Genomic DNA, 24,293 nt, shown 5'->3' on the forward strand with positions numbered 1-24,293 from the left:
GCTTGCTACATGATCTCTTGGAAAACAGTTTTCGCTGCTGCTCCACCGTCTCACAGTACCTGAGCCCTTCCAGATATCTCCATAACGCTAGGATGTTCCTTCAGGAGGACTGATCCCCTCTCACCCCCTTCACTCACCCCTTCCCCTCCCTTGTCCCGATCTCCTGCCCTCTGACCCTCACCCTTGTGTTCTCAACCCCCACCCACCCACTCCTGTTTGTCCTCACCCCAAGCCTCTTTCTCCCCTCACTCATTTCACCCCCTTGACCATGTTGCCATGTGTCTGCTGGCTTCAACTTATCCTCATCTTGCTGTCCTCTGTCTTATGGACCCGGGGGGAAAACTGCCCAGCAACCTGCTTGTGCCCAGATCCTCACACTGTGGACTGCAGCGGCCGTGGGCTCACCCGTCTACCCGATGAGATCCCCTTGGATGTGCGCAGGCTTTTGCTGGCCGACAACTGGATACCCCGCATCCCCTCGGACTTCCTGGTTCTGTACAGTGACTTGGTCTACCTGGATCTCCGGAACAACTCCCTCTCCCACATAGAACCTGGGACCCTTAGCACATCTTCCAGGCTGGTCTTCCTGGACCTGGGCAGCAACAATCTGACTGAAATCCCCAAGGGGACTTTTGGGGAGTCCCGGAGCTTGATCAAATTAAGACTGGGAAACAATCCATATCTGAGCATGGTGAGCGAGGATGCTTTCCTGGGCCTCACCTCCCTGAGAGAACTCGAACTGGAGCGTAATGCGCTGTCTACCCTAAAGGTGGGGGCACTGAGTCAGTTGCCCTCCCTGCGGGTGGTGAGACTAGAGGGCAACCCTTGGGTGTGCAACTGCAACTTTGCCAACCTGTTCGCCTGGCTGATGGAGAACAGCCACAAGCTTCCAAATGGTAAGTAACAACATCTATGAGCCATTTTCTCTGTGTGTGCTTGACCCAAATAAAGCGTATCTGAATGCAACATTCAACAGTATTATGGCAAATCCATTGCCATAACACTTCTCCAGTCTATTTATGTTTTCCCTGTAGGAGAGGAAACCCCCCTCCCTCTCTGTTGTTCTAATTTTGTCTCTTTCTTCCTCCACCCCCATAGCCTATAATGTGTGAGACCGAGTGTGTAACATGAGACAATAGCACTTATTTGAAAGGGAAAACTACAAGGATGCTTTGTTTATGAATTTAATTCATTTCCAAAGACACCAAGCCAAAATGCAGTGATGGACAAAGAAATCAAACAACTGAAAATCAAAATTTAACTTGTATTTCTTACACATGTGAGTGTAACCATAAAAACCCTGAACTCTGTCCTGTGTGTGTGTGTGTTATTTAAATTGATCAATTTGACGCCTCTATTTGTTTGATACTCATTTATGTAATACTTGCCATTTGGTGGACATTGTAACTCAGCAATATTCTCAATTCTTGAGCTTTTACCTACAATAATAAAAAACAAACCCTTTTCTGTCCCTGAGTTTACTGCTCTATCCATGTGCATTTTAGGCTCATACTACACACTTCGTCTACCACTGTGATTTAGCCTGGAGGGCTGAGTTAGATAACAGGATGGAAGTTTTGGTGGGTTTGCGAGGCAGTCTCAATGTGTGCATGCTTATCTGAGGAACGAAACAAGAAAAAGGGGGTCACCGTGTCCTTTTAGAAGTATTATGCTGAGAATTATATCTTCTTACATGGAGGTGATTAGGTTCAGCAGTCAAGGCAACTGGATTCTAATGTGGGAAGCATTGAAACTGTTCAAATCTGTCATTCAGTTTAGTAGGCTACATAGACTATCTAAAACACTTGTCAGTAGCCATTCATTCCCAGGTAAATAACAGCATAATTATGTTTTGTTCAGTGAGACCCACAAATGTTTTTGCTGAAGGTCAGCCATATTACAATTCATGTCCTCCCAAAGGACACAGACAGCAGTTATCTCATAAGAGCACACTTGCATGTTGGAGCAAAGAAGCAAAAATAAACAGATCTGACAGTTCAGCCACACATGACTAGAAACTCGTGCTGTTATCATATTTAGATCAGAGTATAGATTTGACGTGGACTCGGGTTATTCTGGGATTTCAGTTTGAATGTGCCTTACAGTGGGTGTCTTAAAAGCACAACTCAGTGCAGAAAAACGGCACATAGTGTTTAGGTGAAGGCTGCTGTGCGTAAAAGGTGGACAGTTTCCTCTGTCACTGTTCCAAGATTAATTGAGGGTGTAAATGCTGACCTGTATATATAAACTGTTGTGTTTTTTTAAAGCCTAAATGGCCATGACCCAAATGGTCTGACTCAATATGTGTTTTTCTATCTAGAAAAGATTTGGAAAAGGATTGAATATGTCAGATATGAAGAAAAACTAATTCCAGCAAAGCTAGTAGCCAAACTAACATCATGAAAACATTTCAAAAACAAAACCTCTGCATATGAACATCATGATATGTCATATTGTTATACAACATTTTTCTATCTACACATTAAAAAAAATAAAAATAAATAAAAAAATCTTGTAAATACTACTTGTGATCTGGCAGACGAAAGTTTTAATGCAGCTCCAGTTAAACTGGCCGGCTGGTTGCAAACTGCTGACAACTTAAAAGCAAACTCCTGGTATACATTTAGGCCATGGTGTACCATGCTATTGATTCTGCTCCTGCTTTTCCTCTCTGGTCTTTTTTCATTTGCCCCAAAAACAGACAAGTTTGTGCCTGTGAAGAAGCAAAGTTGATAAACTGGCAAGAATTTCCAACTATCCCAAGCAAAAGGTTGCAAATACATTAATCACAGGTTCTAAGTGTTGTCAACTCCAAGGCATAATGAATTGCAGTCGCAGCGCTTGCCAGGCAGACATCAACAACAAAGAAGAAGCCAAAGGCTGGCCAAGCTGCTGGCATGGCTGCCAACTGGCCCCAGAGTATAGACACTCTCAAATTGAGTTAGTAATGTGTATCTCACCTCATATGCAGCTCTTACATCCCCATCAGTGAGTGTTTGCTTTATGGCCCCTGAGATGAGTCCGCCAGCTTGGACACAAAACACACACAGAGTCATGCTTATTTGTAAGGAATATCTGAAATGGTCTACACTTAGTCTTTTCTGTTATTTTCTTTGGTCAGGAGGTGTCAGGAATTTTAGTGCTCGTAGTGCTGGATGACAAACAACATGTTCGCAAAAGGAATAACAATTATTTTTCGACATAGGTTTCTTCTCTTCTAAGACAATGTTACTGTAACTGTAAAATGAAAACATCATTTCAAACAGTCTGCTGTTGCTTAATGTATTTAACTACAAAAAGTCAGAAGTGTGACTCAACCAGCAAATGTGGTTGGCAGTGGAAAGTAATGCATAGATCTTTTTGCTTATATTACATCATATAAAATACACTGAGCGAAGGAGGCTCTATCCCCATCTGCATTAAGTCTTAGACCAGATAATAGAAATGTAAGAGGTTAAGACAACTGTTGCAGGAAAATTCATTGAGCCTAACAGGGTCTCTGTGGGAGACACAAAGTAGCGGGGAGGCTTATAGTGAGTAGAATTTACAAATACGGCTGTTTCACACATGCAGGCATCATACTGTCAGACCTAATTAATGTAATGACTGAGCTCTCGATCGCAGAAAAATGCAATGACCTATCCTCTGGAATGCCGTATTGGAAGTGCTTACACAATAACAGATGGGCACTCATTAGTGAATGAGCTCAACTTGATAAGCTTTTCAATATGTATCAACGCTAACAACCATCGGTGTGGGTGTTTCAACTTAATATCTCATTCATCGTAGAGAGAATCAATTACAGAGACAGAAATTAGGCTACATTTTAAATTGGACATTAGTGTGCTCTCTTCATCCTTGCGGGTACTGTGTCCTCATATCTTTTCATTAAACAACAGATTGGTTGCATTAAATTTTATGAGTGTGCGGCCTCTGAAACTAACAGCTGAAGATTAAAGCTACTTCAGATGTTGTCTCCATGCCAATTCCACAATACATACTATGTTTTATATCTTATATACTATGGCATGCGTAAATTCAATATTCTTGAAACTGTCACATGGCTCCAGACTGTGGCTGATTGGTTCCATTGGAAACCAATTTCACCAAAATTGCGACTGCTGCAACTGCACAATAAATGTGTGTTTTTTTTTTTTTTTTTAAATCATGGCAGTGGTCAAAGTAGAAGTACTATAGAGCAGTAGCTAAGCATACAACTGGCAAAGTGTATGCCAACGTTTCCCACATTGCTGTCATAGGAATATCAGCACAATTCAATTCAATTCAATTTTATTTGTGTAGCGCATATTTACAACAACAGTCATCTCATAGCGCTTCACAAAGGCAATAGCATTAGCAAGTATGACTGGAAGGCTACTGGTATATGTTGTACAATCAAGTCTTACTTTCCTCTAACCACGTTTAAAAGTGTCACTACTACGGGCAGCAAGGCATAGGATGATGTAGCAAAGACAGGTGACACAGTGGAGACAGATGAAGCAGGAAATGCAGCTAAAAGAAATCAACTTGGACTCAGTAGAAACAGTTAGTGGAGTGTGTAAATCATGCAAAATGTGAACTAGTTGCTAAGTAACTAACTATAAAGTTAATATGTATACTGCAGTCTCACAGAGTCTCTGTGGGAGACTCAAGTAGCCGGGAAGCTTATTGTGAGCTGGACTTGCAAACACGGCCGTTTCACACATGCAGGCATCATACTGCCAGACCTAATTAACGTAATGACTGAGCTCTCAGCTACGGGAAAATGCAATGACCTATTCTCTGGAATGCCGTATTTGAAGTGGTTACACAATAACAGATGGACACTCATTAGTGTCCTGCAAAACGACAGCATGTAGCAAAAAGCTACTGAGGAACTCTTGCACTGGCCAAAAACATATTGTCGTCCTGTGAGCTTTCAACCTCAAGAGAGACCAAGTGCATGAGATGTGTGAACTTCACATCGCTATAGAGGAAATGCTTTTTTTTACCAAATTCAAATTCAAATTCTTCTTATAATGGGTTACTGATAAACCGTTATGTGTTTTAATCATGCACAGAGATAGGCTTCCTGTCTGTTCTTGACCATCTGTATATTAGTGGAGTTTTGCACTGAATTCTGCATTAAAGTTCGTTGCACTTTTCCTCAAATAAGCCTCTTTCCCAATTTCATCATCACATATAGCTGAAACACGCTGAACTACACAATCGTTCTTTTATGATACACCACAAAACAGAAGATTTTCCACCTAATCTGGCATTGGTCCTACTATCTGAAACTTGGATGGGCTTTGCAGCGCTTTGTCAGCATTCAGTCTGCTCGAGTATTGAGTGTGGAGTTTTATTTACCCTACTTTACTCTTCTTAAATGTTTAGGAAAAACAAGCAGTAAGTGGAGCAAACCTTTGATGGCAGCAGTGATCCAGGGTTTTGAGGCACGTATGTCAGTCATTACTGCAAAATATTGAATTCATTTCTTTCTCAATCATTTTTATATTACAAATTATGACTTGTACATAATATTTATGATAAAAATCAGTGTATAATACTGTAAAACATTCATTTGTATGGGTTCATCAACTGAAACTAGGTGTGCTCATACATCAGTATTTACCTGTTGTACCTTTAAAAAAAAAAAAACTGTTAAATAAGGCATGAGCAGAATAGTTGAACATTGCACTTAGACTTATTTAAAAATTGTAAATAAAACAAAACTCTACAGCTACTTTGTAAGTCTTCCCAAGATATTTATGGCCTCCTCGATAAAGGCCCTGCATAATGCAGCAGCTGCAGAGCCCATGCTGTAAACCCAATTCCCATTTCATTTTTCACATCTTGATTTCCCCTGTGACTTAGAGTTCACAATGCAGCACACTGTTCTGTTTGCATAACTTTGATTACTGCAGGTCAGCATGATGAATGGTTGGAAGATACTTAAAATTCTGGACTTTATTGAAGAGGGGGGGGGATGTTTACTAGCTTTCACGGTTTTGTTTTGTCTCCTGTGTGCAGTGCTGGAGCCAAATTATTATTCCTGAATATTTCTTAGTTGAATCTGATTTTCACATTGATTTGGTATGTTGACAGAAATATATTTTAAGTGGAGCAGTAAAGCCATCAGGTACAAAGCTGTATCGTTTAGCATTTGTTTTGTTTTTTGGTGCCTTTTAAAAGGTTTTTAGCCACCAATCAGGTTCATAAATTATTTAATGGACGGATGAGTGTAAACATGATCCACTGCTGTCTCCAGTGCTCTTGGGTTAAGGATGAACAAAGGCCATGTATAATTCAGAGTGACACAGTTCTATGGCACATTGGCCAGGGTAATTGGAGCTAGAGCTGCCTACAGGGCAGGGCAGGCCAACTCTCTTGGGAGATGGGAGATTGAGGCTGAGGCCCATCGAAGCATCGCTATCAACACTAGTCCAATGACCTGAACAGCTTCACTACAACGCAGCAGTTCATGTGACGGGGTCAAAGTCAGAATTTTCCTTCACAGCCTATCCAGTTGCTCCTCTGAGCCCTGTTACCACAAAACAGCCAAAAAAAAAAAAACAACTCTGAAAATATGATGCCACTGACTGACACCACATAGCTTGCACATGATGCCATTCTGCCCCACACGACATGGCTTGCTATCTTTACTACCCATGGGTATGTGATGAGAAAATATCTGTTCCATTAACACAGGCTGACAGCTTGTTTTATCTTGGCCTAATTTAATGTTTATTTAAAGTTGGGATGTGAGAGAGATAGAGCTGGCAAGGGAGAGCTAAGTGTGAAAAGGTGGACAGAATTACAGCGTGTGATAGCATCAGCTGCTGCACGTACAGAAGCAGAAAGGAATAATCTGCCAGTGTCAGAAATAAAAGGTGAAAAGCCAAAAGCATTATTTCGCTGGTGGTGTGCAGCATCGTGCACGGTAGACTCTTTCCTTTGTTCCTCTGCGTTGCCAAACTGCGAAGCATAAATTACAAAGACTCGCATATTTAGCTGTTTCATCGTGATGAATTATGACAGCAGACAAACTGCTTTCTAGCCTGATGATAAATTGAAAGGAAATCTACTGACATTTGCTTATTAACTATCATCTCCTGTATTTGGAAACAAGCAAATTTCACAGCGTGCACTTGTGCTTTTGCTGTGTGACATTTTGAAAACACCCATGGTTCAGTTATGTTGGTGAATCTGCACACAGAAGGAATCCCCTATCTGAGTGATTCACCTTCGCCCCACTGTCACATGAATGCTTGTCATTTTGTGCATTCATTTCACACATCCTCCACTCTCTAACTACTACTCTTGCCCTCTTCTTGTATGAATCTCTCACCGTTTTCCTTTCAGATTTCTGTCAGACTCTCTCTTTTTGTAACTGAATAATTCTCTGCAATTATGTCTGCCTGGTTCTATTTATATCTACTGAGTATTGGACTCGAGTGCCACATTCATCTTGTTTAATAAAGTAGGGAGGGGACAGTTTTGTGAATCATTTTCACAACTGGAGTGTTTAGGTGAAGTGCCCAGACAGCGGTGTTTAAGGGGCGAATGAATGCTAATTCCTACACGAGTCTGCAAATGTACCATTGTGGTGATTTTTTGCCTCAGCTGTTGGTGCAGAGATCAATCTGGACAGACAGTCTGGTGTTTAGGGAGGGAGGAGAAACAAGCCTCCAATATCAGTCTGCCACAGCTAGGTAGATCAATCACTGCTGAGACAGCAGATAGCCTGTCCCGTCGACTGGCTGTAATCCTAAATGTAATCCATCAACTGTGTGCGCCAGGAATGTAACATATCTGTGTGGGCCGACATACCTGAGAGTGTGAGGGCATGATTTGTGTTACATTATTGCAAAGTAGCCTGCTCTGCAGTCACACTTTGTGTGATCATAGTGGGTTAATTAATGAACTCTCGACATTGAATTGCATCACCTTACCCATTTACTGAGCCGACAATGACTCACTGTCCAGCTTTCATTAAAAATGGTTTGAGATACTTAGTAAGCACATTTTAAAAATCATTTTTTTCTACAGTTTATTAAAATTCATGGCCTACATCATAATTTTGGTGGATAGATACCCATTTTATACAGGACTCTGCTAAAAAGATGACAGTAAAATGCTCAAACAGCATTAAACATATTATAACACACTGATGTATTACATTTTGTAATAGACTTCAGTCTGCAACTGCACTATATTAAGTTATAGGTAATGAAAGCTAATTTCTCTCCCACACCACTCCATACTGTAGATAACAGTCAGCTCTCTTAGTCTTTTCTTTCTACTAGTTCTGTATCAGGTTGTTGTAAATCAAACCAAATCCTTGTCTATGGAGGTTTCTTGCTGTTAAGACAGCATTTCAAGGAAAAAGGCAGATTTGTGAGTTGGAGAAATCATGAATGAAAGAGGGAATTAATTACTGAATGTCAACTTAAATGAAATGGTCCTGCAGTTTGGTAAATATGGTACAGTGATAGCAAAAAGTGAGTTCCACCAGGGGAAATGTTATGTAGGTGAAATAACAAGTTAACAGAGTAAAAGAGGAATATGCTAGAACTCTAGGAGTAATTTCTAAATATTGAAGTAGGGCTGTGAATAAAGATTTCTATAGGTGCACTTGGTTTAGAGCGAGTCTTTAATATAGAGTGAGTACGATGAACTAATACGTATATATGGTGCACATAAAATAGTTTATGGTGTTTCAGTAGTGTTTTTATTGTAATGTCAGACTGTCTGTGCTGTAAAACTATAGAGTCGTTCCCAGTCATCTTTACTAAGGTTTGTCTGACCTGGATGCTACATTTATAATCATGGGAAATGTTTCACAGTGTCTGGATTATTTTACCAATAAAACTCAACAGAGACACATAAAGACGTCTCGTGTTATTCTGAGCTGCAGTGATGAAATACTTGAAGGATGAAGAAGCACAGACACTATTAGAAATCCTTCTGTAACCTCTTGTGTCCCTGAGGGATGATGTTTCCTGTAATCTGGCTGGTCAGTAGTTGGGCTGTTGACAGATTTTGATCATAGTTTGTGAATTTGATCTGATTCTGTGCCGTGTATCTCCTAGTTGGCTTTGCAATGAGAAAACGAAATTGCCTCAGCAATTTAGCTTCTGCTAATATATACATTTAGCTATTAGAATGGTAATGTCGCATTAACATCATACTGAGAGAATGGGAACAATGGAAAAACCTCACTTTTCAGATTTCTTTTTTCAGAGCAGTGAAGCCGTTTAATATGTAAAATTGATTGTGTTATTTTGCTATGTTAAACACCAGACATCGGCTTCAGTTTCCTACATCTGTATTCTGAGGCTACACCACTAAAAGTCTGGGCATCTTCTGTTACAGACAGCTTGTAATTTTGACAAAGAACAGCTCCACTTTTTGCCAAGTAGTACAGCTGTTCAGTAATTCCCTCATTTCTCAGGCAGTGTCAGTCTGTTTCCCCTATTGAGTCATTTTAGTTCTTAGCTGCATAACAATATAGCTCCGCTGAACAGGCACTATATCTTCTAGCAAATCCTGCATATTTTGTTGAATACGCAACGCATGTTTGTATTGAAATAAAGTACCACATATATTTTACTGATACATTTCAGGGACACATAGTGTAGCTTTTTGATATAAGCGATTATGAAACAACTAACAAATAGAAAGTTATATTAGCAGTCTAGACATGCTTGTAGACTAATATGAAAATCAGATAACAAAAACATAGAGATATCAGTAAAACAAATAGAGCTCTGCTGTCTTTGTCTGCCACTGACCTGCTCTCTAACTCTGTTTTGAAGAATGATAAATGTGATAATGCTCCTGCAGGGGCCATATGTTCACCAGGATAATTTTAGTATCAGATGTTATTAATCAAGCATCCAGAGCAGGCAAGAACAGACAGGACTGTCTCAAAAGACGAAGGCTACGTCTCTGAGGTGACAGGTTATTTGCCCTGCAGTAAGTGCATTTTAAATATAAATATGATCCATTTATCTCAGGCACAGACAGGACCAGCTCTCCAATATATGGAACTTTCAGTTTTGATCAAAGTTTTAGTGATGAGTGTGACAATGACACACAAGGTTGTTTTTTTACTTAAACTGCTGTTGAACAATTAATTCCAACAATATCAGTGCACTATGTTTGTATCTTGTGGCTTTTTCTAAACAGTGTGTTGCACATTTATTTCCTGCTACTGATGCTTACCATGAATTGAAAGGGAATAGTTCTCTACAAAATCAAGCTCCGACACACATCACTGGGGATAACTTATACAGTGGCTGTTAAAATAAACCGTCTGTAATTTCACAAACCTGTAGGTAATCACACTCTGCATGTCTATAAAACCTATGGTCCCGCCACTTTCATTCCTAAATGCTGTCAGAGAATTTAGGTAAATGTTAAAAAGTAAACAAAGCTAAACAAACAAATAAACAAAAAAAACCAACTCAAACAAACAAAAAGCTCTTCTCTAAAAGCACAGCTGAGCCGACCTGCAATTTGGAAACTTTAAAGTGTGAGCCATGTGGCAAGTTATGCAACACAGATCTTAGAATATTAGTTTTAGAAAGCATCAAACAAAGCCAAAAAAAAAAAAACATTTTTATCTCATATTCGTCACAGAGGAGATTAACCATTTCTAAAAACAATGTGCACTTTGTAAATACCAAGACTCGCACGTCACTCAGACAAGTTGAGCAGTTTTCTCACATGCTTTGGACTATGACTTTGTTTTGATCCCGGATTCCCACAGCATGCGTTAGACATGTCTTGGAATTAATTAGTGCCAGGAATCAGTGTGCTCCTCTCTAGTTCTCACCAGGACTGCTGGTCTTGGCTCCATTTCAGTTTGGAGCCTCTGTCTTGATGCGGGGTGAGCATCTGACTCACTGATCCAAGGCTGCTAGAGTTTTGTGCAGAACTTGTCTAGTATGCAGCGAGCTGTGGTTCTTGCAAGCCTGATCATGGTTTGTGTGTATGTCCATGATAGAAGCAATGCACTACAATTACATATAAACAAAAGAAAAAGAACAAAAACTCTTGTTCATAAGTCGCATGCATGCATTCATAATGATTGCTACTCCCAAACAAAATTATGACGTTCTTTATTTGGACAACAAATACCCTGAACAGTCTAAAACCAACAATGGCTTTTCCTACTTGGACACACTGTATGTGTGGGCAAAGCCGAGCACAGCTCATTTCTCTGTGCCGTTGCCCTCCATTACTGTCCACAAACTATAATAAACGCATAAATGTGTCACACACTGCACTGGGTGTCTTCATTATGATGCTTGCAATAAACTTTTTTGTATTTCAGATTCTTAACAGTTTTCATAAATAAGCTTGGCAGGAGGCAGAGACCATCCATTATCATCTAATTATTCTGCATCCCCTGTGACAATGAATGTTATTAAATTTGAAATGCAAGTATTGCAAAAACATTTTCTGAGCAACTGCACACAATCACAAGTCAAGAATGTGTAAGATGTAAAAAAACCCCCCAAAAAACAGGAGGGAATGAAGAGAGATTGAAACATCTCCAGGCTTATTGCCACTGGCATCGCCATATGGTCACAGGTTTTGGTCACACAGGCCTTAACCAGAGGTGGAATTCTAACATACAGGCACGAGCGTTTCGAAAACTCAAAGTAAGCAGAGGACTGCACATGTTAAAATAGCCACAAAACCATGAATTTTAGATAAATTAAAGCTTCACTGTATTGTTTGATGCTGCGGTTTTGTAATATCGTGTGTTCTCTAGTAACTGATTGACGAAATGTGAGAATCAGTATCTTGTATTAGGGGATTAGTGTCACTAAGTTTTATCAAGCTCTTAAAGAGTTTAGTTACAACCCTAATTAGTACTGCTGCAACTCAATCACAGCACCATGGAAACCTAGTCCATGCTATCTATTAATTTTTTTTCCATTGTTACCTAAAACATTTTCAAAGCTATTTGTACATTTACCACAAAAAAAGTTTTAGAAATCAAGCAAATACATACGATTTTTGTTATTTAAGTTTTGCAGTTCAATTTATTTCATCATTCAGGTAACTCTAATACATAATTATACATTTAAATGTCAGACATTGCACACTAAGAATGGTGAATTTTAATTCAGTATTAAGGTAGTTAACACAATTAACATAATTGCAGACGATCAATAGGACAATAAGAGAAGCTATTCCATTTGTATTATAACAAAGCATGCTCTGAAATGTGCTGACTGTTGAGCAAAGACCCAGAATTGACGTTCTGCCAAGTGTGTGCATTTGCATGTACAGTATCAGTAGAAAGTAGCCACCCACATTGCAAGGCTTTATCTCAACCCACCTATAAACTAACACTTGCATCAATATGTCTAGTTTTTCATACAACACAATGCCAATATGAAGGCAACTTGTATGCTGTATAGATCGCTGTGTTTGCAGTGCTGGGAGTAGATGTGGATGAAACAGCAGTGTGCATTCGTATTTCTACCAAATGAAACTCACATGTCTGCCAGTGAAAGACTGCAAGCATGTGAAAATGAACACCTTCTGTTGTCAGTGGTAGTATCAGTGGCCGGTCTTCACTATATACTTGTTAAAATGGCTCCTAATGATCCAGTGTTGTTCTCATTTCTAATCACGAGTTGGAAAAGAAGAGTCACTGGAGGACTTGTACCCTTGAAATCCAATAAGCCACCGTCGCTGTCCTTTTCCATTTAAATAACGTCTGAACAATAAACCATGTGAAAGTGACGGCGACACAGAGAGCAGCACTCACTGATTTATCATGCCTTCATCTTGAGATGAGTTTGGTCAAGGTGCCCTGTCTCAGATAGTGCCCTTCACTAATGCTTTACATCAGTACATTTTTTGAGACGTAACAGCGGTCACATTTAATGGCACGGGTATTCTTAGAAATCTGCTTTGTGCAGCTGCCAGCGGAAATGAAAACAATTTAAATGGATGTTTAGTTCATTCTCTGAGCTGTTAACAAAGAATGGAAAATTATTTGTCCTGCTCTTGGAGACACAGAGATGCACTACTTGTGCTGCACAAGGCAAAAATAAAGCTTCTCTTACAGTACACAGCTATACATAAAGAGTATCACTCTGCTTCACACTATTTCAACTTTATTCCAAGAGTGAACCTACAGTCCTGCTGTGGGTGGGCGTACTGTATACACAGTGCAACTTCATCTCATAAGTGAAGACTTCTGGTCGACCTTACAGTTATTAAATCAGCTCCCACTCTTAAAGAGCATTACCCTGATCTTTTACAACACTTAACTATCAGAATTGAGGGACTGTGTACAAACAAGAACAACTATGCTCTCTTGCTTTTTCTGGTGATTTTCAGTCCTGTGAGCAGGTGTAGGCTGCATGAGCGATGGTTCTCATGGGAAAATAACCATCACCTTTAATTTTAATCCTTTAGGGAATCAATGACAGTTGAGTTCTTGCATTTTTGTGCATTAAAACACAGCAGCACTGTCTGCTTGTTCTTCCATATGATGTTGTTTCTGAAAGACTGCCCTGTGAATAAATATGCCTAGAAGGAGATTAAGATAACATCATTCACTGCAATATAGATTCAGCATGCCCGGTAAATTTGTCTAATCTTATTTCCTGTTTCCGTCCAGGAGTGGATGGCATGGAGTGTTCCCTCCCTATGGATGGCAGACGTGTATCCCTGACCCAGCTCTCCAAGGACAGCTTTCGTGAGTGCCAGGCCACTCTGACTCTAACAGACCTGCTCATCATCATTTTCTCTGGCATCTCAGTGTCTGTGGTGGCCATCATGACCAGTTTCTTCCTCGCTTCAACTGTTCACTGCTTCCAGCGCTGGAGTAAAGGCACCAAGGGGGACGAGGAGGAGAGTGAGGAGTGAGAAGGATTTTTTTTGTGTGTTTTCTGAAGGGCCCGTGTGGTCCTGGTACTTCAAACAATGAGAGGACATGGCAACAGCATGCGCCCCATGCTGTCTGTTCCCTGGTGGATATCCAGGTCTGTTTAATGGTAGGATCTCACCCTGGCACGTTTGCAGTTGTTTTCTTTGCACATGGACATCTGAAATATGGTGATAAAAGACATTCCCAAGGAATGAGTCCCATTAAAGGTTAGTGAGTGTGCTGCTCCACTCGTAAAATGCTATTATATTTTTGGCTGTGGGAGCCTGTGGTCTTCATTTATGACCACCAGGTCACGGCTCAGCGTTATAGGCCGACACAAATAAGACAAGGCCAACACCTTTGTAATGAAAAAGAAATTGATTACAAAAAAGAGCCGTTGCTGTAGTGCTGTCACGTTAGTCTTAGAGAAACCAAAAAACGTATCAAAATCTACTAATGTTGAACATTTAACTCTGGAATCTGAAATCCTGTAAAATGGCATCAAAGTTAGTGTGACTTTTTGGATGACCTTCTTTTGGGCTTTATCTGGGAAAGGCAGAAACTTTAATGTTGATCCTGTTGGGGGAAAAAAAGGATGTCATACTGACCAATGACCTCAGTATTTAACTGCCTATAACACGATATGCTGGCATATCCTGCCATTTATAGTGTCTCTTTTGGACAGCCTCACTCACTGACATTAAAAAGTTGTTCACAAGGAGTTAAGAAGAAAAACACTGTTGTTCCTTATGTGTGTGAAATTAAACAGCGGCAGCAAGGTCATTTGAACAAGAAAGATTTGGGTGATGATGTACTGTAGGCACAAAGAGAGTCTACACATTCTTTTAGCAGTATATTCATTATATAATCGAAAACTGATGTACAAAAGAGAACATTGTACAGACAAACAAACATAGACATCAAAAGGATATACTGTTTATCCCTTAGATTGATAACTGTGAACTGTGTAGAAAGAAATTCAGAAAATATCCACGGTATAATCTTGGAAATTATTGCAAATATGATATTAAAATAGAATCTATGTAGAATTATTGTGTCAAATAATGCACTTTAATGGTGAACCTAATTTTTTTTGCAAAGCCCCTAATTACATCATGTAGACTGGTACTGTCTTTATCTGCCAAAGATTAGGTTTTAGGTGGAAGAAAGACTCTGTTGTGGACGGTGTGTTATTTAGTGCGGTAGGGATAGCTCCTAATTAGAAGCCAAATCACACTTTGTATACACACATTGTACTCAAACAGTTATGGTCTCCAAAGATTTACATTTTCTTCTAGTCTGTCTGTGAGTGAACCAAGTGTCTTACTTGGCTTCACACGTGGCGATCTCTGAACTGTATTTTAACAGAAAGACCACTTCAGAACAAAACATTTGGTGTACGAGGGTGGCAAACAAGAGTTTAGTTTCTTGAGGAATAAATAAATGTCTGTTGTTGTCTTTGAGATATCCATATCATCATCATATTGTCCTTTAACTAAAAATCTTAAATATCTTTGCAGTAAAAGCTGCTGACGTCATATTCTGGAAAAGTCTCGTGTCTAAACTCTTACTGTATCAACAGCATCTGCATTCACAGAAGTGTCAGTGCAGTACATTCTAAATTTAATAAATCAGTGCCCTCAATATTATGGGTTTCTGCTTGTTATTTGCATTCTGTATATTTAAATCCTTCATGATTGGGAGCACACAAAACTGGACTCCCCAATCCCCCTCCAAAAAACCCAAAAAAAACAACAAGGTATATTGTATTGCTTCTCACATTCTTGTAAGGCATGAATAATTCAGTGAAATTGAGATATGAAGCAGAAAGAATGTCAAGCCTCTAAATGCAAACAAGCAGAGGATAGAGAAAGAGCCACGAGCAAACAGAGTCATCCTTTTCTGTGTGGATAACAGAAGATAAAAAGAATTCCAAATGCCTCTGTCCCTTTAGAACAAGTCATAACCCTGAATGTGCAACGTTTGGAAGCACATTTTGCAGAAATGACAAAACATAAATGTGGCCTTATTTGTTTCTTTGTTATTTTTCATTTGTGTAGGCATCAATCAATAAAAGCACAAAGATTTCACAGGAGACTAATATACTTTGGTACACCCTATAAACAGGGCGTATCATTGTCACGCTGTATGTTGGTACCGGCCTGTATCGTCACTGTATGTTTTCATTGATGTGTGTTGTCACATGTTGTGCTCAAACGGGCACATCTTGTTAGCAGTGTGAGATCTGTACTGTATGGATGTTGTGTATTTGCCAGAATTCAAAGGTGGAACACTTTGGAGACACGTGTCCATTGGAAATGATCTACTGGCCTTTCACTAAACCCCTTCCCTCAACTGTCCAGCCATAACTTAGTAACTGTAACTAGGCATGTCAGCATGCCTGTAAAGCTTTGGATTCCTCCATATGTTGACGCCGTGTGCATGCTCCTAAAGATGAGCAGTGAATATCTTAAGGGTTCAGAGGGTGATGTCTTTCTTAAAAACCTAAAACATAAGAGTGAACATGATATAACAGATTAAACTTTGTCTTTATCTGCTCTAACCTAAGCTGCAAATGATAGCATGGCTGACTAACTAGCTTACATGGCTAGGTTTCTTTTGTGGGGGTCACACCTGTTCAGAACGACCACATTCACTCTCTGGGAGCCAAGATGCTATTTTATCAGATGATCGCTACTCAGTCATGCTTTTGGGGAAGTTGACACTCAAGCAACTCCAACCAAACATGTGTTGGATACTGCTACACTTGCCAAATTGATCCCTTTCCTCAAATCCTTTTCTCTTGTGACGGTACTGTTTGAAAAGCATAGCATAAATCGAGCTGCATGTCCAGGTGTGTTTTTCTACAGTAGGCATCCAAATGTTATTTTTTAATTCCAATGCAATTCTGTTATGTTGCGGCTGACTAGTTCCAAACACAAAGTGCCGCTAATTTAAATATGTCTCGAACCAACAACTGAGGAGGTCAGTAGCTGTGTTTCTATAACGTGCTTTTATGCACATTTTTAATGACTTCATTGGAAATAGTAGCGAAATAAAATAAAGATTAAGAAAAACAACATGCATGTATGCGCTCTTAAAGTGACTTTTCCACAAAAAAAAAAAACAATGGTGGAAACACCTTTTTTGAATAATTTCTGATGTAGCAAACATTTAGCTCACATGACTGATCGGCTGTTTCTCCTTTCATTCTTGTCTTCGTCTACATGCAGCGATACATGACCAATAAAAGCTGACATGAAAGTCAACTGAATAGTTACGACTTGCCCCATTGAAAACAATTTCTAAGGACTTCTGTCCATTTTTTCTTGCAGATTTAAATAGTTTTGTATGTCCTTCTTCTTTTTGACTTTTTTTTTGTGCAGTTGGTAATCAGCTGGCTTTGCTCCTACCTTCTTCTACTCTATTCTCTACTACAGCTATGTGTAATGTAGCATTAACCACCACCTTCTGAAAACATACTTTATTTGCTCCCCAGCAGTTTATGGAAACAAGTCTAATTTGCATTTTCCCTTTATATATTCCAACATTTTGCTTCAGATATGCTCGACAACTACATGGAAACACCGCTACTGACAAAAAGTACTTCCAGTTGTGATGTTCAATCTGTTACTGTTATTTCTACAAAGTGCAGTGAAAGAATAGAAAGCTTGACAAAAATAGCAAAGGAGGTTGGGGCTTAGTGAAACAGTCAATATAAATGTCAGTCTAAGTACAGTCCTTAAGGGGAATTCCACTGAATTTCATATTTTGAAGTACTTCTTAGGACAGTATTGTCACAATTAATGAACAACAAACGCTCATAGCCAGACTGAAGCTGTCCACAGATATACGTTCTCATGGAGTGAATGGAGGGGACATTTAGGAACTCAATGAAAGTATAAAACAAGATTCCAATTGCTGAGCCGATTCTCATTTGCAGAAAACTAATTTCACTGCTCAAAACTGCCAGAGTAACTAAAGCTGATTTGGTTGATACGTTTTCCCCTTGAAACAACTGGGGAACTGCTTTCATAACTGTCACCTTAAGACACAGAACAGAAGAGAGTTTTTATACATATCATTATCATTTCGACTACTGTGTAGTTACTGTATATTAACAGATTATTATGTTAGCTTAGTCGTTAGCTTGAAGCATATGTTAGCATGACAGTTTCCTTTCTCTCTTTCTCATTTTATTAACTAACGAATAGTCAGCACATTAGAGCATGCACTGTTAAGTTTCCTGCAGTATAAAGTTCAGATTCATGTCTATTTTTCTATTACACCTTTCAAGAATGAAGCATTTATTTACACTGTCAGTTCCCCAAAATAGTTTTTTTCTGGCACTGCGCACCCTGGGAAGCAGAGACAGTGGTGGCTGTTTGTCTTGATATTGCTTAAAATACCAAAATCCATGTTATGTTTTTGTCAGATAAATGTCAGAATGGCTCAAATCTAAATGAAATGACAGAGGAGAGTGTGACGATGTTGCTGCAGCTGAATGCATTTCCAAATGTCAAACAGACACTGTCAAACAGACCGTATGTGTAGCTGTATATTGATGTTTGGTTAAAAAAAAAAAGAAATTAATAATAAAATCCTTTTTTTTTCTGTCATCTGGTCTGTATTTGTGAAGGAATTCTAGTGTATGAATACACATTATGAAGCAGGATTGTCCTTTTCTACTATTTGCATCATGCTACACCTCACCAGCGGAAAGTAATATTACTGAAGTAAAGAAACTTGATTAAAATCTTTTATTTATATTTTTGCCGTAGAGGGTCTTTTCTGTGATTAGTTTTTCCATCTCCAAGAGCACCTTAAGGATTGTTGGATTGAATGCAAATGTTTTGGGCTTCTTCTATTGTACATTTCAGTGGAAGATCAGTAACATTCTCCTTTAATGAAATGCTGCCTTGGATGTAAAGAATATCAGAACAGTGGAAATGTGACTCTCAGCAAAACGATATCCTGCAAAGTGTTAATAATGGCTGGATAATAGTTGTGAATCTCATCCTCTCATTTCCTGGAGTTGACAGATTTTGTCTTGTCACAGCAGCAAATGAGTGAGGCTCATCTGTAAACACTGCACAGTGTGTTATTTCACACAGCACTGTTATCACACCGCAGGTATGCAAATGGCTGCTCTATTTTTGGAAAGGGTGTTAGAGAAATTAGAGACTTAGAAAAAAAGAAAATAAAAAATCAAATACTCTCCGCTTGCATAACATAGCATCCAGCCTGTTCGTGGACAATCTCTTCCATTCAGAGTTGTGTGCATTCGGACAATCGTGCAACAAGATAAAAGGATAACCAAGTGAGGGGAAAATAAATTGACATGCAATCCTATCCCAGCAAGAGTTTTGTTTTCACTGCTCGTGTCCAGTTTCTCTTTTTTTTTTTTTCCGTCACGCTGATGATTCATTTCTCTACATTTTTCGCAGCATGTGCCTTTGTCATGTCCTATTGTGAGAGTGTCTAACGTGATAGTGTCCTTTTCTAAAGAGGTCTGAAGTCAAAGAATCACAGGATGAAAACAAGCCTTCCCCTCGGGGCAGGTAATGTTGGCTTGACAGAAAGCGGAATGCTGGTAAACCGAAGAGAAGAAAAGGACTAAGAATCATTTATTGTAATTCCAAACAGGATTTGCCACATTGGTTGGGTAATAGCATGCAAGAAAGACTCACACATACTATGTTCATGTGCTGCTGAAAAGAGGTCTGTGAGGGTGGTGGACGTGATGAGGATTCTCCTGCAACCATTTACCTCATTTGGTTGTCATGGCTACACAGCCGGAGGCCCGAGCTCTTGGACGCCGAGGCGGGAACAGGGAGAGGGAGGGATGCTGGGAAGCATGGCCCTCAGTGTGGCTGCCTCGCCTCTCTTTCCATGCATCAACTAACTGGACCTGGCATTTGAAAAGAAAAAAAAAAAAAAACAAATGTCCACAGCACTGAGGCCTTGTGAACCAATCTTTGACTTTCACATCCATCCACCCCCATTGATTTGTCAGCAAAAGGAAACTGTGATAGATCAGATAAAGATAGCATTGCATCCACATCATCACTGGAGTATCTGGGTGCTATTAAACAGGGAAGGCTCATTGGCCAAGGAAAAAAAAAAGGGGAGCTACCTGCTTAAATATATTGTCTGAATTTAGATATAATACATAGATTGACACAACACATTATAATTCATGCCGCTATATTATATTCTGTACACTAAACGGACACTAAACAACAATTTTAAGGTAATAAGCCGCTGAAGTGAATAAGACAGGTGCATTCTGTTTTGGAAAAGAGGCGTTTATGTATTTATTTATTTATTTACCAACTGTCTCCAGTTACTGTCTGTTCCTGACCTACAAAGACAGGAAGCGAGCAGGACACAGAGGAAAGTAAGCCAACCCTCAGAGAGGAAGCTTTGAATGAATAATGGCCTGGTGACTTACAGTGGGGATTAGGGTTTAGGGAGGAGTGGGCAGCAGAGGGGTCAGGTTGCAAAGTTCAAAAAGAGCCACACCTGATGCCTCTCCATGTCTCTGTGTAACTGACAGGCAGAGTGGTTGAAGAGTTCAGAGAGGCGGGGATTTTGTGGGGATGATGGGGGCGTCTTCTTTAACGTTTTGAAATTCACAGCTGTTCTCATAATATGTGCAAGTTAAAATTTCCCTTTTTTGTCAAGTGAAAAATCAAGACTTAATATATATAGATGCAGTTCATATTTTTAAAATACATATATTGGTGTACATATAATACAGTCGTATTAAGATTCACTTTTGGCTTTCAGTGTATTAGCAATCCCTGGCTGCTGTCTGATATTAAAGGGGCACTTTGGTGATTGCACTCTTTGGAGGACTTACAAGATCGGGGCTGAAACAGAATAGAAGCAGCAGCAGATGCAGAAATATCCCGATTTAAATCCCCGGATGACATCACCGGTGTTTTTTTCTTTTTTTTTTCAAACTTTAGACAGCTCCCTCCAGAGAAAAAGAACACATTACGCAACCGCCTGACTTCACAGGCTGAGAACTACTCCTCTTGATGAGTAAACTGAACTTCATGTGTAAAATCTGTGGAGTGCCCCTTTAGCATCCAGAGCCATTAAAGCCACTACTACTGCATGTACGCATCTGACTACCACAGTAGTAGAAGTAGTAATATGAAAAAAGACACATCACTGCTACTCTTCTTGCTCTCACTCACCTGACTCCAAGTGGCATCATTCTAGCAACAAAAGAGACAGTATCGCTAAAACTGACTACTTCAAATATGAATTTGCTTCCTCTTTCGTCGTGTCTTATCGTCGGCATGTGATGTTGTCAGCAAATTCCACAGAGGAATAAAGAAGATGTATTCGCAATTGCCTAGTCATACATTTTGGCAGAAGCATTGAAATATCATTCAAAGCCGAGAGGGTGAGAGGTGAATCGGGGACACCGCAGCTGTGAGCAGCCATGAGCATCAATGCATGCTCCTGGCAAACTGCTCATCCACTGCACCAAAACACAGGCTGGCAGGCTGGCGGAGTCAATTACCCTCAAATTGTACTTTTTATATAAAGAAAAACCCCTATACATCTTAAGATAGATGTTAAAACAATAATGCAAGGAATGATGAAAGTAATGACATCCCCCCTTGTTCATCAAAAACACGATTCTTTCATGCATTGCTGGTCTAATCAGAATTGAGTTAATGCACGTAAGGAGGATCAAATTTATCATCTTTGTTATTTACAATGATTGATGATGTCTTACTTTGGGATGAAATCGGCATTCCCGGAGTAGAGACAGATGTCAGACATCATGATCAATACAGACATTGATTTGAGGTGAACAATGCAAAAACTATCTCCTTCGCGCAAATGCAGACTGATTTCAGCTTTGAGAGGTCACTCCAGGAGCAGTCACATGACAGCCCTGCGACAAGCATGGGTTTTGTACATAAGTGACATAAGCGCATAACGGGGGAGGAAAAAAAAAGTGTTTACTGTAATCACCCCGTGGGGAGTCGTATCACCCTGTGATTGATGTATGTTGAACTGAAGAAATTAATCCAGCGCAGCAAACACATTAAAGATGAATGAGGGAAGGGCAAGCTGGTAACAGCTACTAGCAGGAGGGAATGGCTCTAAGCATCGCTCACACTGACTCACTCGGGGCCTAATGAGGTCAATATGTACCACATTAATCAAATTATCAGCAAAATACTACATTTGTGTGAAGCACCGCCAGTGATAACAGATACAGCTATGACCTGCAGTTAAATTATGGCATCAGGAAACAGTTGAGGAAGCAATGAAGTTCAATGATTGTCTCACCAAATCTGGATGCATCTTCATGTCCTCATTTGTCATGTTGGGGGATATAGTACTTGTCATACATGGGAACTGATATTAAGATGCTTCATTTAATGTAGGCTTGCGATTAGAGCTGCATTATATAATATTTTGGTATAAAAATAGACCCATCTTATCAACCTAAAGTGGTGATGCTGCAGAGTAAAATTTCTCACCCTTCTTTGCTGCAGATGACCAACGAATGCTGAAGTTCTAATAAAAGAAAGAAAAACAACATATCTTACAGTTAAGAGCAACATCATTACCTCATGAAGTTTAAAAATGGTTTGGATTATACAAACATTTTTGTTTTATGTTGGTTGTTTGTAGTCATCCCATTTAAAATTTCTGTGGTTTTCCTGGTTAGATCAAAAATACATAAAAATAAAGACAGTAATGTGTTGTGCTTTAGCTTGTGAACTTTTAGACAAACTTCATTGCTCTGTTAATTCCTGTGTCAACTCTTGAAGAAACAGGAATTGACTTAATGTGATTGACTTGAGAGAGAAGAAGCTGGAGAGAGAGAACAAGTAAAGGAAAAAAAAGGGTATTAGGAACCTATATTTAAATCAAAGAGGGAACATCTTATTTTAGTGATATTCTATAAATAAATATAGGCTTCCATATGGCCTACTTAGAGTGTGAAGATGGATTGTTTTAAGGTAGCAACAAAGTGCTGGAAAGTAAATGGAACACAAAAAAAAAAAAAAAAAAGACTGAAGACAGACCACATTTGTTTTACGCCTGGCTTCACCACCCAGTGGAACATCCTCACTATTTACACACCCTTTCACAACATCATAAATGTCAAGCAAAGTTTCGAGTGATCAAACAAATACTCCATTTGCACTTCAACACCAGTCGCTGTGATGAATAGCTGCTGATGGATGAAACAAAGACGCCTATGTTCATCCTTCAAAGTTTTACTGCTGACCCGAGAGCTCGTGCACAATGCTGCAAAAGGATGGAGAAGCCAGTTAGACGTAGTCACCTGGAAAACATCAACCTTGTTTGTTCTCCTTCGCTACATCCTAGTGTCTGGAACAAGCAGATGGAGGGGACACGTTGGTGGCAGACACAGAAAACAATAAACTCAAGGACTTCCATTAGGACGTCTAAATGCTCTGTAGTGTGTGCCTAGAGGTGATGATGCAGATAAATGGCTTAATCAATATCTGGCTCAACAGCGTCTGACAATATATCCTTGACAGTGTCAAAACAAATCTACAATCAATTGGCGGCTTGCACATGAAACAAATAAATCCTCATAAGTTCCAGATGGGTTGACTGACAATTCGTTCATGCAACTGCGCAAATTAAAAGAGTGTTGAGTTGAAATGTATGGATAATCATACACTTACTTTTCAATGGTTAATCATAATCAACTCGCAGAGGAGAAGAGCCTCTCTTGACAATTAATCAATTGACAAGAGAGGCTCTTCTCCTCTTTCTCACAACCGTGAACCGTAACAACCGTAACTAATCAGAGTTCCTGTTCCTGCTATGAGAGTTGGATCTTTATGAAATAGAGCTGTTAATAAATCAAAGGCTCTGAAAACCTGGCTTCAAATTTAAAGTTTTCTGCAGTGTTAAATATTAATACCTTAAGACCAAAGTGAATGCTTTCAAATGTACTTATGTAATTTATGTTAAGAGCTAACATTGAAAAACTCATCACAGCTGCGCTGTTTTCACATGTTTGAATCACCCAGAAAAATATCGGATCGGTGCTACAGACTCAACAGATTCTCCCTCAAATATTATCAAATCCAAGTGTGTGACATCACCTCTGTCCAGCTGAGCCTTGAGCATTTCAAAAAGCAGAAGTAAGAACACAGATGAAAATAGAATTATGGAAACAAAACAAAACTATAGTTTAAAATGTATATTATGTTCCTGCAGGCAGCCAGCTGGCAGAAAATGTGTTTTTATTGCACATTTGAGCACAATACAGACTGTAGAGATCATAACAGTAGCACAGTAAACAATTTAGGTTTAGAAAACACTTGTTTTTGCCAACTATTGTTAATCCATCCATCCATCATCTATACACCGCTTAATCCTCACT

At 39.5% G+C, this 24,293-nt stretch overlaps 1 protein-coding gene across 1 annotated transcript; it reads left to right on the forward strand.

Moving 5' to 3' along the window:
* The first annotated feature begins 268 nt into the window (after positions 1-268).
* lrrc38b (leucine rich repeat containing 38b) lies at positions 269-16,960 on the forward strand. The gene is made up of 2 exons (XM_008306912.1): positions 269-896; positions 13,637-16,960. Exons 1-2 carry the CDS (start codon positions 269-271, stop codon positions 13,882-13,884), a joined length of 876 nt encoding a protein of 291 aa, XP_008305134.1. The 3' UTR covers positions 13,885-16,960.
* Positions 16,961-24,293: the final 7,333 nt, after the last annotated feature.

This window comes from Stegastes partitus, unplaced genomic scaffold (assembly GCF_000690725.1).
Source record: "Stegastes partitus isolate 25-593 unplaced genomic scaffold, Stegastes_partitus-1.0.2 Scaffold49, whole genome shotgun sequence".
In the NCBI taxonomy this organism is placed as follows: Eukaryota; Metazoa; Chordata; class Actinopteri; family Pomacentridae; genus Stegastes; species Stegastes partitus.